The sequence below is a fragment of the Myotis davidii genome, unplaced genomic scaffold, assembly GCF_000327345.1.
Source record: "Myotis davidii unplaced genomic scaffold, ASM32734v1 scaffold20, whole genome shotgun sequence".
Taxonomy (NCBI): Eukaryota; Metazoa; Chordata; class Mammalia; order Chiroptera; family Vespertilionidae; genus Myotis; species Myotis davidii.
This window is the reverse complement of record NW_006292574.1, coordinates 765,281-780,538: the sequence shown is the minus strand read 5'-3', so window position 1 is coordinate 780,538 and position 15,258 is coordinate 765,281. Positions and strand designations below refer to the sequence as shown.

The 15,258-nt window shown below is 37.6% G+C and overlaps 1 protein-coding gene across 2 annotated transcripts in view; it reads left to right on the top strand.

Moving 5' to 3' along the window:
* The window catches only part of PCDH15 (protocadherin-related 15), a 516,985-nt gene that overhangs the window by 255,368 nt on the left and 246,359 nt on the right, over positions 1–15,258 (top strand). For both annotated transcript variants that reach the window (XM_015565490.1, XM_015565491.1), the window contains exon 10: positions 12,627–12,833. In XM_015565490.1, coding sequence (XP_015420976.1) covers positions 12,627–12,833 — 207 coding nt within the window. The remainder of the gene's footprint in view (positions 1–12,626; positions 12,834–15,258) is intronic.

Below are 15,258 nucleotides of genomic sequence, written 5' to 3'. Positions count from 1 at the left end.
CATTTGAAACCTGAAATCCATTATTTTTCTTTATTCTCAAAGTCAGTTGCCCTAGTGTGTTGTTTACAGTAAAACCCATCAATTGTTAGAAACAAAATCCAATTAGAATAAAATACAGGTGGGTTTTTTTTTTATTATTATTTTATAAATAATACTTTATATTTTTAGTGGAAGTTTTTCCAGACATTATTAGGTTAAATTTATTGTTTTTTTGTGTGCAGTCAAGAGGATAATGAGCAAAGCTATCAATCTGTAAGAATCACAGTGTGGCACCTGTGTGAATAATAGCTGAATACTGTGACTTTGTGTAGAGGTCCATTGACCCGTTACAATCTGGGAGCTCTCTTCCATAGCAAGGCTATCACCTCCTTCCGTTGTCCTTATTTTCATAATGCTTCATTTTTTTACTGGCCATCAAAGTTTTTATTGGATTTGATCCCAGTTTCTGTATTGGAAGCTAAGGTAAAATGAAATATCTTCTCCTGGACTTTGAAGAATAATTCTTCTTTGAAAAGTTATATGTTCATTTAACCCCTGGTGAATGTCATGAATTAGAGATTTATCATCTTCATTTTATCTCTTTCTTCAAGTGATTTATTCAGTATTCTAACGAATAAAGTGTAAAGGTGAAACTAAAAGGACAAAATGGAGTCATTCTCCAACTTTAGATTATTAAAGGATTAACACATGTCAGTTAAAAGAGGAAAAAATGTTCCAGATCAAATCTATTCCAAATTTTAGATAATAATAATCACTTAATCATACTTTTAAATTAAATACCTATTTTAAATAAGAATTTTACATTTGGTTTGCCCAGTACAATTCATATGTATTCCTTTTGTTCTTGTATAATTATTCAGAATACCTCTTTCACTCTCAAAAATGCCCCAGTTTGGATAAAATGTTATGTGATCATCATAGTTATTTTAAAAAGCATCTATAATATAGAAATATGAAATCCCATTTTAGATTCTAGTTATAATGAATTAGTTCATGCATGAAGTGTTGATAACAAAGTCCTGAAAATTCACCTCCATTATCATAAATGCGCCATTTCTTTAAAAAATTTGATTAGTTAATACTCTAGGCATCTAATACAAAGATTAAATGGATAAATTATTAATAATTCACTGCCTTTTAGTTGCTCAAACATAATTGTGTTTTTAACCTACATCACTCTGATGGACAACTAACAGTAAGGGTCACAATGATATCACAACCATCATTGTATCATGGTCTCTCTGATTTACATGTTGTGACTCATTGTCCTACTCTACCAGGCTAACCTTAAACTTCTTTTCCTTCCACGTCATGGGCACGTTAAGCATCAGCTACCACTTGCTGTTCCAGCCGTAGGAGACCACTTGCAGTGCCCTAAGCTCACCATGCTCTTTCCAAGCTCCACGTATTTACAGATGCTGTCTCTCTTCCTGACTTAGTCCTCCCTTCCTTCATCAACAGTCGCATTCACCCTGATGCTTCACTGAAGCTTTAGATGCTGAGACGACGCTTCTCAGAAGGCAGGGCCCCTGGTTGGAAGCCCCTCCTTGCATTCTGCATGTCCCTATGGTGGCTCTGAGCTTCAATTAGCCTGTTTATTTTAGCCTGACTTTTATAAGAGGGAAGATTGTAATATTTTTCTTCACATTGTGGCTCAAGCTCCTACCTTTATGCATGAACGGTATATATTGTAATGGTTTCCTCTATGGTAAGTGAAGCTTTTAAAGCTGCTGGAATCGGGTACCGTGCCTACATTATATTTCAGTACATACATTTGAAAGTATATGTATTTGATACAGTTTCATCTGTGTCTCTATTCCCAATAAATATGCATTGAACTTCACAAATTCAGTCTCTGGAAAAAGTGCCAAACCTTTATCAAAGCACAGTTTAAAGCTATGTGTGAGTGTATGTTAATACAATATCCTTTCTCCTAAAGAAAAGATATATTTTTGACACACAATTGAAACTGAGCCACAGAACTGAAACTGGTGAGCTTATATATTAGTGGTGATGTGCAGGTTTTTCTGCATGTTACTTTGCTTTAGTACTTTGGGAGTCAAAGGACAGCAGCATCTGAGAATGATTGAGGCCTAAGAGAACAGCTACTGCAACCCCTGACCACATACATGAATCTCTGGTGCCACTAGAACGCATTTAGCTTCCATTTGAATAATGATCTCAATTATACTTTCCCTCACAAGGACACAGTGGGAACAATTTTAAGGCATTTGGCATTTGCTAGGTTCAGTTTGCCAAATCCTTTCTGGTTGCTTATTAGGTGCCTGACATTTTGCTTGGTGTTGAGGAGACATAGATGTATGAAAGCTCTATGCTCAAGGAAACCTCACATATGGAAATTATAGTTTCAGGCCTACTTCCCTTCTGAATTCTGCATTCATATTTCCTATTACTGGCTGTATAACTCTTCCTAGTGTTATACAACTGTGTCAGATTAAGAATGTAGTAAACTACATACATCCTTTTAAAACGTTAAGTTTCCTTCTTTCCATTAATCATATTATAATCAGCCACTCACTTACCAAGCTTGGAGCTCCCAGTGCCTCTTAGGTATTTGCTTCCATATGTCCCCATCCAGTCAGTTTTCAAATCCTGTCTGGATGCCTCTGGAATTCATTCTCAAATGTCTTCCCAACTCTCCATGCTCACAGCAGTTCTCTAGTTCTTGTCCTCATGGCCATCATCTCACACACATCTCACAAACATAAGTCCCCTTTCCTTGCACCCTGCTCTCTCCCCACATTGCCTACTAAGTATTACTAAAACAAGTAAACAAAAACAGATCATGCTGTTGCATATTGTCTTCAAGTCACTTGACAAGGTGCCCCCTATGTGAATTTCCAACAAAGAACTTAATCAATTGACCGATCACGGGTGTCAGGGGGGACAGACAGACAGAGTGACAGGTCACAGATCATCCGTCATCCCTTCTAAAATAAAAAGGACGACATCTCCCATGAAAATGAAAGTCCTACCAACACTCATTGACTCTGTTAAGAAGATTGTGAAGTGTAAGTTATGATTCTTTCTGCTGTAGTGTGAGTATTGACAGTGTATCAAAAAGGAGAGAAATAAAGATGAGAAAAGAAAGGGATGGACTCCCTTGGGGAAAGATTGAATAGGAGCCTTCAGTGAGCCAGGATTAGGAGAAGCAAAAACTATCGGGGCTGATGTTGTCCAGGCACAGGAAGCAAGGAAAATGCAGTGGATGATACACTTTCATAATCCTGGAACTCCTCTAGTCATGCCCTCTCCCAGTCCCTGAGGATTCCTGTTGAAAGAATGAAGCACACATATTCCATACATCTTAGTTCAGCATGACAGTAAAGAATAAGCTCACTTCCTTTGCCCAATAACAAGGTCTCTAAGGTGAGGAAGAGAAAAAGTCCTCTACATTTTAGAGAAAATTACCCCACAGAGATGTCAGGTTTAGTTCTTATGTACACTAATAAAAGACAAACAAGCCAGTTGACCATACCTTTGCTACGCCTTAAGTCACGCCCACCAGCCAATCAGAGCAACTATATGCAAATTAACCCAACCAAGATGGCGGCCGGCAGCTACGGAGCTGGAGCAAGCAGGAGGCTTGGTTGCCGCAATGATGAAGGAAGCCAACTTCCCGTGGCCAGCTCTGAGCTCCACTCAAAGCAACAAAGTTTCAATTATAGATGGTAAATAAACCCCAGATACCTGCTTTCAGCTGGCCATGGCCATGGAGCTGGAGCGAGCAGGAGGCTTCCCTCCCACCCCCCCTAGCTGGCTCTGAGCTCCTCTCAAAGCTACAAAGTTTCAATTATAGAAGGTAAATAAATACCAGAATAAAAAAAAAAGAAGAAGAAAGAAAGAAAGGAGAGCTGGGAGCTTCCGTTGCCTGGGTGGCTTGGCCAGCCAGAAAATGGCCCTTAGTCCCTCACCCAGACCAGCTAGGCACCCCAGTGGGGACCCCCCAACCCTAAAGGGGGTGTTGCCAGCCTGAAAAGAGCCATCAGCCCCTCACCCAGGCAGGCCAAACTTCCATGGGGTGAGGGTCTCCACTGGGGCGGGGGGAGCTTGACCAGCCTGCAAACAGCCATCAGCCCCTCACCCAGGCTGGCCAGGCACCTCAGTGGGGGCCCCACCCTGAAGGGGGTGTGACCAGCTGCAAACAGCCATCAGCACCTCACCCAGGCTGGCCAGGCACCCCAGCAGGAACCCCACCCTGATCCGGAACACCCTTCAGGGCAAACCAGCCAGCCCCCACCCATGCACCAGGCCCATCCCCCAAGGGCTCCCAGGCTGCCAGAGTGATGTCTGACTGCCAGCTTAGGCCCGATCCCCTGGGGAGTGGGCCTAAGCCAGCAGGTGGACATTTCCCAAGGGGTCCCAGACTGCGCGAGGGCACAGGCTGGGCTAAGGGACTCCCCCGAGTGCACAAATTTTTGTGCACTGGGCCTCTAGTTAGTAATGAAACAGCAACCCTCTCATGGATCTCTGAATGAATCACACTTTTGGATATCCATTGAAAGATTTGATACATTTGCTAAATGTTCATCTTTTTTAAAATATATATTTTATTGATTTTTTACAGAGAGGAAGAGAGAGGGATAGAGAGTTGGAAACATCGATGAGAGAGAAACATTGATCAGCTGCCTCTTGCACACCCCCTATTGGGAATGTGCCCGCAACACAGGTACATGCCCTTGACTGGAATCGAACCTGGGACCCTTGCATCCACAGGCTGATGCTCTATCCACTGAGCCAAATGGGCAGGGCCATCTTTTATTTTAATTTTATGTTCTATTTGTTTAAAATGTGTTAGATTGCCACATAAAACATTATTTTTGTTTCCTCAAAAAGAACACTGTATTCTTTTATTTCATTCTGGTTGTCTACTACAAATTTTAAGTACTAGGTTGAATTCAATGTCTGTTAGGCCACTTATGGAAATTAGTAAAAAGAAGGTTTGGTGTCCTCTTGTCTTAGGCTGTTACTTACCCAGCTGGGTTAGTCAGAACAGAAAGAGAACACAGCCAATGAATACAGTGACTGTCCAAAATGCAAGCTGACAAAAGACACACAGAGGCAATATTTTACTGACCCTCTTTCCTTCCTCACAAGGTGACCTGCAACTGCTTGGCAGAAGAATAGCAATATATTCATTCTCGTCACAGTACTTTGATTTTGCCAAAGCCTTCTTGTCTGCAAAGGTCATTGTAGGAGTGCAACATCAAGTCCAACTACCAGTATTGTACAATGTTCAAATGAACAGTTCAGGGCAGTCCTTGCCCTATCTCCCCACAGCACACCCTTTCATGCGCATACGCTATCTCAGCCCTCCTACATGAGTCTTGCCAAGTAATCTTTCTTCATAAGCTTCTTCTTGTTGCATAGAATACTAAAATTAGAAGGGACTATCTAAAGGCTTTCAAGCTAAATAGGGCTAATCACTATGATTTTTCTCAAGAACAGCCTGGTTCAAGGAGAAACATGAAACTCTATCTTCCAGGCTCTGAAAAGTAACCTGCTTAAAGATCTATTTTTTGATATGATGATTTATTGATATTACAGTATTCCAGGATGGACTATTCCAGCTGGCCAATTCACATAAGATGCTTGAGTGGGTTTCCCCTAAGTTGAGAAAACTCTATGGGATTGGGATCAACCCAGCATAGGCCTTTGCTAGATGGGGAGGCATAAAGCAGGGCAAAATAAGGGGAATAAAACATGATTGGAAGCATTCCAGAAAAAAAGTGACTGTTTTGACATTATCATAATTTTGTCTCTGGCCTCCCTTGCCACCTATAGCCACAATGATTCTCATGTTCAAAACATTAGCCAAATGGTCAGATGTATGTGTGAATAGACAGTTTTTTGAATTTGTGGTTTTTCCCGAATTGCTTGAGGTTTTATTTTTTAAATCATTCAAAATTGTGTTAATCATTTTAGTGCCAGTTACTGCTCTAAGAAAAGAAAAAAATATTTTTATTATTTAAAGGTATATTGGAGTTTCGAGGATTCATGTTTTTATTGCAATGAATTATAAACAAAATGGGCATATTCTTACAATTGAAAGTAAAATATACTTCACTTTATTAAAATATTCTCTAGGGAAGTATGTCGATATTATTTTATTATCATAAATCCTTTTTGGGAGTGTGTTGTCTATATTTTGAGTAAGGACAATATTTTTTCTCTTTTGTCAACCAGAAAGTGTATTTCTTTCCAACTAAGAGTATACTTTGTTGCTGCATTTGTGGCATTATAAACAAGTCAGTTATATGATACACTTAAAATTTGTTGTGTTTTATCTGATAAATTATTGTGTAGTTTATAAGTTCTCATATTTTCAATAAGTGTCATAAATAGGCTAGCTCTTTATACATTCTTTAATTTTTAGAGTATTCAAGTTTAAATAAATAAAGTCCATATAGGTTTTAAGGAAGTATAACTTTATTAAGAAAGATCAAGAAATAATGAAAGCACTTATTTATAATTATTAATTAATTAGTAACATTAATATGATCTTTGATCCAGCAAATACATACTTCCCACAGCCATCTCTCCCTAAGACCTCCCTAAAGAAAAACGGAGGGGTACCCTCTCTGCACAGTTTGGGGGAGCAAGTATATAGCAATGTTCAGTAACATTTTTATTGAATGCTACTTATATACAGAAAAGTATACATCTAGATAAGTGAAACACCCAGATATAGGGAAAAAATATGTATTACAAATATCCCTGATGTATCATCACTCTCTCTTAGTCACAATTGCTCACACACACCTAAGAACTCCACTACAAGATTCTAACATTATAGATTATTCTTGTCTGTTTTGAAAATATTTTAAGTAACTGAATTAAAGAATCATGTTTTAAATCAGAATCTTAAGAGTTTTATGCACTTGCCAATTGTTAAGCGTGTCTATCCCAATTATGAATTCCAGGCCTGGGGAAATAACCACAGGCTGTTTTGGGGACCCACGGGACCCACTGTGAGATATACCTGAGCAAGGACTCCATGCAGCATCTGACCTCCATAGGCCCCTATGCTGACACAGGGGCCACAGTGACATTTTCCTGGAGTTAGTGCCAGGTCAGTTCAGAGACAGTGTCCAGCAATCTCAGTAAGATATAATCATTTATTTTCCCTAGTTCACAGGCATCATGGTAAAGGCCAGAGGTCATATTTTTTTTTATTGAAAATAACTTAGGAGGTTATATGTTCCACAGCCACGTATTTTCTGCTAGTGAAAGAACTCAATAACAATGTATTGTCTTTGTTCAAGGAAATGTTTTGACTTTTATGAACATTGGCTTTTAAGTAAAAGTCCAAGTAATTCACATTCGCATCCAAGGCAAATGTCTGAATGCCTGGCTGTTTGAAATTTGTAAACTAATCATAATGTCAGTGCAGTATACTAAATAAGTTGGTAGAAAGCTTAACTAAATATGTTGTAAAAATCTAAAGTGATTAGGGAAGAATGTTAAGTGAATGTAATTTCTAATCAAAAAGTCAAAATGGCCCTGGCCAGTTTGGCTCAGTGGATAGAGCGTTGGTCTGCGGACTAAAGGGTCCCTGGTTTGATTCTGGTCAGGGGCACATGCGTGGGTTGCGGGCTCGATTCCCAGTAGGGAACGTGCAGGAGGCAGCCGACCAATGATTCTTTCATCATTGATGTTTCTACTTCTCTCTCCCTCTTCCTTCCTTTCTCTGAAATCAATTAAAAAAAAAAAGACAAAATGGAATTGTAAATTTAGTCACCCAGTCAAATTCTCCAAACCAAATATTTTATTTCTACTTGAGAGTTAAATTTTGAATTACAAATAAAGGGTTAAGGGATCTCCATGAACCCTGGGCAGCTGGGTAGACTTGCCACTATTTCAGTCAGATAAGCAGCCTGCTATTAGCTAGGAAGGGCAACCTTGAGACATTTCATTCTTTGTGTGTGGAAAGCTTTACTGATAGCAAGGGATGTGGTGTCCAGGAAAAGGACAGAGAATATTGACTGTGAAGAGGCATATGATAAAAGAAGTAATAGGTCAGAGCCCTAGGGCCTGAGACAAGTGAAAATTATTGAAGGGTTTTAATGAAATAACTGAAATCACCTGGTTATCGTGTAACCAAAACACTAAATTGCAATCAGGGAACAGGCTACAGGTACGGTTGGAAGCTGACAGAGCACTTCAAGTGATCCAGGTGAAAATGATAATAGGTGAGATCAAGATGGTGACGGTGGAAGGGGTGAGTAGTGAGATCCTGCATATATTTCAAAGTTTTCGTCAATAAGAAGTCTTTCTTGATTACATGTGAGTTAGGAAAAGAAGCAAGGAGTGCAGGTGACCTCCAGGTTCTTGGCTTGAGCAAGTGTGAAAGAATAGAGCTGTTATCAAGTGGGAAGACCGTGGAGCAGGTTTGTGATGGGGAAGATGAGAAGTTCATTTTCACAGAGGTTACTTTTGAAATGTTTACCTCTCTCTGGTAAGGTTTGTGATGGGGAAGATGAGAAGTTCATTTTCACAGAGGTTACATTTGCAATGTTTACCTCTCTCTGGTAAGGTTTGTGATGGGGAAGATGAGAAGTGCATTTTCACAGAGGTTACATTTGGAATGTTTATTAGATATCTGGGCAGAGTTGCTATGCGGGGAAGATGAGAAGTGCATTTTCACAGAGGTTACATTTGAAATGTTTATTAGATATCTGGGCAGAGTTGCTATGTACTCAGTTGGATATAGATTCTGGAGTTTCGAGGAGAGAGAGGTTCAGGCTGGAGATGTATATTGGGAGTCGTGTTACTAACATTTTTAAGGCCATGAGAAGAGAAGACTACCCAGACCTGACTTTAAGAATTTGGGGAGAAAGAGTAGAATCCAGCACTTGAAAATGAAAAGAAATACATAATAATGTAGATAGAAAAGCAAGAGAAAAAGTTGTCATGAAAGCCTAGTGAATCAAGTTTTATATGCAGGCCAAGTAAGATAAAGTTCGAAAGTAAATATTACTTTAGCAATGTGATTTTGACAAGAAAAGCCGTGTTTGAGTGGTGCGGGCGAAAGCCTGACTGAAGTTGACTTAGAAAAAATTGTGAAGCGTGAGTATAGACAAAATGAGATGAAAAAGTGGGCACGATAGGTGCACAATAAATAAAACCCCTGACTTTCTAGGAAAAAGTGATTCCTTTATTTTTTTCCTAGAATTTACTTAACTCTCTTGATCTGTCTCATTTGCTCTTTCCTTCTTCTCCCCAAATTATTATATCTACTTGACAGACCTCATATTCGAGATTGTGGAATTTAAGTTGCTCGCTAAGCCAGCAGGAAAAAAGTTATTCTGTCCTCTTGAGCTAAGAGATTATTATTACTTGTTGTTTTAAATTGAAAATGGAATGGTTTGTCTCTTTCAATGTTTTCCCTCCAAAGTAACTAGATAGTGTAATTTTTATTCTTCTGCTTGTTTGGCTTAAGTTTCACTTTGGTCTTATTTTACTGAAAATGGGACTCATGCCCAGAAATTCTCCAAACAAAAGCTGGCTTTTAAATATATTTAAGTTGTAACTGCAGACTTTATAGATATAAATAATGTTATAGGATGAAATTATTTTTAAAAATACCACCTTGTTTCACTTGACCTGCTTTTTTATACTTACCTCACACACTCGTGGTTACAGTAGAACAAATTAAGTTAGATTTTTATGAATTCCTATTTATATTACATCAAAGAAGAGTATTGGCTGAAAGATTTGATGCATGGGGCCATTAAAGAGCAAAGTATAATAATATTAACTTGTTTTAAGTGCCATATTTAAACTCTAATTCTGTCTGGAGTATCTATGTTATTAATATTTTTCCTACCGCTAATCTCTCCCATCGTCTTACATTTGGGTATTCATTTATATTCTCTGAATTAGGGAAACATGTGGTGAATTTCCCTGTATAGGTGTCATGAATCAGGACACCTGTGTCTGGGCCCTCGCCTTTCATTTAGTTACAGACAGTGGGGTCTTGAACATAAAACCAACTGTTTGCTTCTCCATCATAACAAAAGTATGTTTTCACATTTAGAGGCAGAATAGCATAGAGGTTAATTAAGACGGTGGACTTTGGAGACAGATATCTGACAAGCACCTCGGAAACACCTAACACAGGACAAACCATGTAGTAGCAAACCAAAAATATTAGTCATATTAACAACAAACTGATGTTAGGGCAGTAACAGGCAGAGCTTTCATATGGTGTTTTTAAAGATAAGGGGGATTAGATTCTTTTCGTCTAATTTGACTTTTATTTCTGTTTTATTGACTCACTTTCATCATGAAAATAATACGTTTGTGTGTTTTGTTTTGTTTTTGGCTTCCCAGCTGGTAGTAAAAATTAACAACGTATGTGCTGACTGTAAAAACAAAACAAAAAAAACATACTAGTATGAGCTGACTGTAACAATATCAGCCTCTTTCATGTTTTAGAATGTTTTCTGCTTTCCCCTCACCATTCATACATTGTGTTTGTGTGTGTGTTTATTGAGGGAAGGGGACAAGTGATCAATTCTGTTACTTTCCATAGCATTATTCGTATGTCCAGGATATGAGATAATGGCTTGTGGACTAGAGACAAAATTAAGGGATAGAGAAAAAAAAATGTCCTGTGCAGAAGGATCTGCATATGAAATGATTCTGCTTTAATCAGATCAAGGTCATTGGGTTGGGACCTCATATGGACCAATTAATTTCATTACTGTAAAAGTGATGTTTTCTAAGCATAGACTATCTCTTGTCCTGGTTAGCTGTGTTCAAAAGCCTGTTGTATGTCACAGAGGTCACTCCCAGAAGAGCTCCCATGCACACATTAATCACAGCCACTGGATGTAGAATGAGCATATCCATATGTATGTTGTCAGGAGCAATATGGTTATGTGTGAAGAAGAATGCATGATTCTAGAAATGGCTACACATTACTTCAGTATGGTTGTCCTTAGTGCCAAACTCATAAACCTTTTGTGCACTGGGCCACTTTGGCATTCTGCTGCCAAGTGAAAATTTAAATGAATAAAGTAAACTATATAACCTTAAAATGGAAATCTAATATGTTGAAATAGAGTTATCAAAATACTAAAAATCAAAGATTCATTTTTTCACAATGCTTTGTAGAACATTATTTCACAATGGGTTTAATAATTAGCATAATTTCAAAATATTATATGCATAAATTTATATTTCAGAATACAGCTTCAATAGTGACAATAATGTGAAGTGGTAATGTAATTTTTCTTGATGCCAAGTCGCCAGTGCTTTCAAACACCACTGTGATTGTTACCTACCCTCTTAAGTGATGAAAATGCTAAATTGCAGTGAGAATTATCTTCTGAAGACCTTGCTATAGGCTCTGGATTAAATAATCTATTTAACCTAGAAAAGCACTCCAGGGTTTAATATAAAGGATTTAACTTTTACATTGAGTCGATTTCAAAATACAACTATTGCAACAACTGGGAAAACATCAATAAAAGTTTATGAAAAATACTTTGAATCTATTTCAGTAAATTTGCATACTATTGACTTATGCCAATGATTTCTCCTAAAGTTTGAAGTCAATTGTGATGAAATCTTCCCTTAAAAAAAAAGTTGGAATGCATGATTCTAGAAAAGGCTACACTTTACTTCAGTATGATTGTATAGTAATATACATTTAAAAAAAAAAAAAGAATAGCAAAGGTTGGTGTTTCCCACTCACAACGTGATCATATGAAGATTTTCTAGGAAAATTTCTTAGAAATATAAATTGTCATCATTTAAAAAACTAAACAAAAAAACTATACAAGAAAACATATTTCTAATACATAAGTATTAATTTTACTTGAATAACATTGCTAGCTAAATATATTTGAAATTCTACAAGTATTAAAATATTTTATTGAAATTATCTCTGTTCCTTATGAGAGCTCAAATGAGGCCTAAATATATTAATTTTATATAGAATTATGAATTATTTGGTGACTTAGTCATTAGTGTGGAATGAGAAGACATGGAAGAGATAAAAATAAGTATCATACTTTGAGTAATGAATCTTTTTTTGTCTTTTATTTAAATATTTCATCAGCAATTTACTGAAACATCTTCACTTCTCAATTTAATGTCTAAGTGCATGTAAGCAGTTATCTCCTAACACTATGTAGTGACAGCTGCAATAAATATTTGCAATTATTATCGTTACTATTTTTTAAAAGAATACACTGATTTTGGTGACAAAAGACCAAATAATTGATGAAACCATCCCCTCATTCGTTTTCTAAGTCCCTCTTACTTTCAAAGCATTTCTTCTTTCCGTAGTGATACCAGTTCAAAAGCGATTCCCCATTCAGCAGTTCTCAACCTGTGGTAGCAATCCCTTTGGCGGTCAAACGACCCTTTCACAGGGGTCGCCTAAGACCATCCTGCATATCAGATATGTACATTACGATTCATAACAGTAGCAACATTACAGTTATGAAGTAGCAACAAAAATAATTTTATGGTTGGGTCACAACATGAAGAACTATATTTAAAGGGCCAGAAGGTTGAGAACCACTGCAAAAGTGACACTCAGAAAGATCCCATCACTTAGAATTTTTAAACCTGTTTTTATTCTTTTCTAGGCTGAACAGGACAACGGTCATCCCCTCCCTGCCTTTGCCAGTCTACATATTGAAATACTGGATGAGAACAATCAGAGCCCATATTTCACGATGCCCAGTTATCAAGGCTACATCCTAGAATCTGCCCCAGTGGGATCAACTATTTCTGACAGTGTCAATTTGACCACCCCTCTAAGAATTGTGGTTCTAGACAAGGACATAGAAGATGTAAGTTAAATGTAAATTTTGCTCATTTTGTTAACATGTCTCTTGTTATACTTAGGTCAACAAGAAATATTATAAAAACCTGGTTACATGAGCTATAGAGCAGAGAACAAATATAAATGAGAGTCTTATTATTGTCACTCAATTCTATATAAAAGATAAGATTTAACAGGTATGTTTATTTCAGCTGCTGTTTTTTCTCAGTTTACAGATATTCAGTATAAGGAAGAAAATGAATGTTTCTTCAGTAGTTTGCTAAATTATCAGGGCACACTTATTTATTCATATGGGTTAAAACAGTTTACATAATTGTTAATAGGGAAAAATTATGGCATTATGCAATAAGTACAAAAAATATCATGCTGGCAGTCCCAGGATGGGATTTGGGGGACTTTTCTGATAGTACATTATTTCAAAAAAAGAGCATTTGAGGCAGCTGACTTGCTTATACTTCTGTCAGTAACTGTGATGATAATTCCACTCCACTCATCATTGCCCTCTGTTTTTCTGGCACTGATACTAGCCACATAAATGGGAAATGGTCCTGACTGCGTAGATCATAGTATTTTGCCTTTTTAGTCAGAGTAATTGCTTTGAATGGTGGGCAGAAAATCTATACCACGCCAGTCAGAGTCCTCCCAAGAAATGGAAGAATGCAAAAAAAAAAAAAAAAAAGAAAGAAAGAAAGAAAGAAAGAGAATCTGGAAGACTTTAGCATTAAAGAAGTGCGAATGAACCTGAAGCCATTGGAGCCATGCTTGCTGACATCATAGAGAAAACCTATTATCACTGAGAAAGAACGAAGCCTGACAGACAGAATCCAAAGGGGTTTCTGTGCTGTTTTCTTTTGTTTTGTTTTGCTTTTAGGTTATGATTTCCCCAAAGCTATACTAATCCTAAAGATATTCCTTTGATTCTGTGACTACGACAACATTTTCCGGTGTATCTTTTTTTTTTTTTAGACATGCTGGACATTTGATTTGTCACTTACAACTCAAAAAGTCCTGGTCGGCACTGTATCCCTCTCCAGTTGTGTTGTCCAGTAGAACTTTTGTGATGATGAAAATGTTCTGTGGCCACGCTATTGGACAGGACAGGTCTTGATTGTCCCTGAAATCTCATCACATGGAGCTTTTTTTTTATCAGTTTAGTAAAAAAGAGGACACTTTCAGATTTGTTTTCTCCTGGGGGAAACTCCTGGGTCTAAAACCTTTAGAAAGCAGCACCTAGAATTCTGCTGGATTTCGTGCCAGTTAAGCTCTTAACTCCCTGAGCTGTTTCCAAGGGGTGGGACGGCATGTGGTGGTCCTTAGGCGTTTGTATTCTGGAGTGAGTCAGCCCTGGGTCTGATTTCTGGTTTTACCACAATAGCTGTATAATACTGTGACCACCAATTGCCCCCCTTTTATCCAATCACCTGTCATCCAAAAGGTATATGGTGGTAACCACTGCTTCTGTGACCTGTTCCTTCATCTGGGGCTGGAGGGGCTGGGCTTGGAGAGAAACTTTTCCTTATGTGCTGCCATGTACAGGGACAGAAGCATGATTAATATGTTGTGTAAAAGAGTCAAGTAATTAAATAATGTGTGTCTGGCCACTTATTTATTATTTAAGCCCATCTTTTATCTAAAATTACCTACAGTGAATACTTGTCATTAGGTGCCCAGAAAATAAGCAAATATATCTAATCCCAAAGTGACAAAGATTTTTTTTAAATATCCTATATAGTTTCTTTATATTTATAATTTAAATAAGCTTAAAGAATGAGTAAATCTAACATATACATCAAATTTTCTAATTATATAGAATTAACTGTTTCACAATATGGCCCATCCCTTGGTTGGGCAAATAATTCTTTTTTTTTTAATATTTTATTGATTTTTTACAGAGAGGAAGGGAGAGAGATAGAGAGTTAGAAACATCGATGAGAGAGAAACATCGATCAGCTGCCTCCTGCACATCTCCCACTGGGGATGTGCCCGCAACCCAGGTACATGCCCTTGACCGGAATCGAACCCGGGACCCTTGAGTCCTCAGGCCGATGCTCTATCCACTGAGCCAAACCGGCTTTGGCGGGCAAATAATTCTTAGAAAGCTCTTTATATAGAGTTAAAAACAGCCTTTTTGTAACTCATCCATTATTCCTTATCTCTTCCATTTGTCAGCACACAGAATAAATCTGCAAACTGGTCATTAATGTGTTTGGAGATGGGTTTATGCCCTCCTGAATCATTTCTTTTTCCAGGTCAAACAGTCTGTAAATCTTAAAATACAATATGGTCAGTATGAGGTTAAAGATCTCAATTAGCAACATAAAACTTCAAGGCCTTTTTCACTCATGGGCAAGAATTTTACTCTATGGTAACATCTTGCTGATTTTGAGTCAGAGTTAGTGAAATTAATCAAAATAGGGATAGCAGTTTAAGGA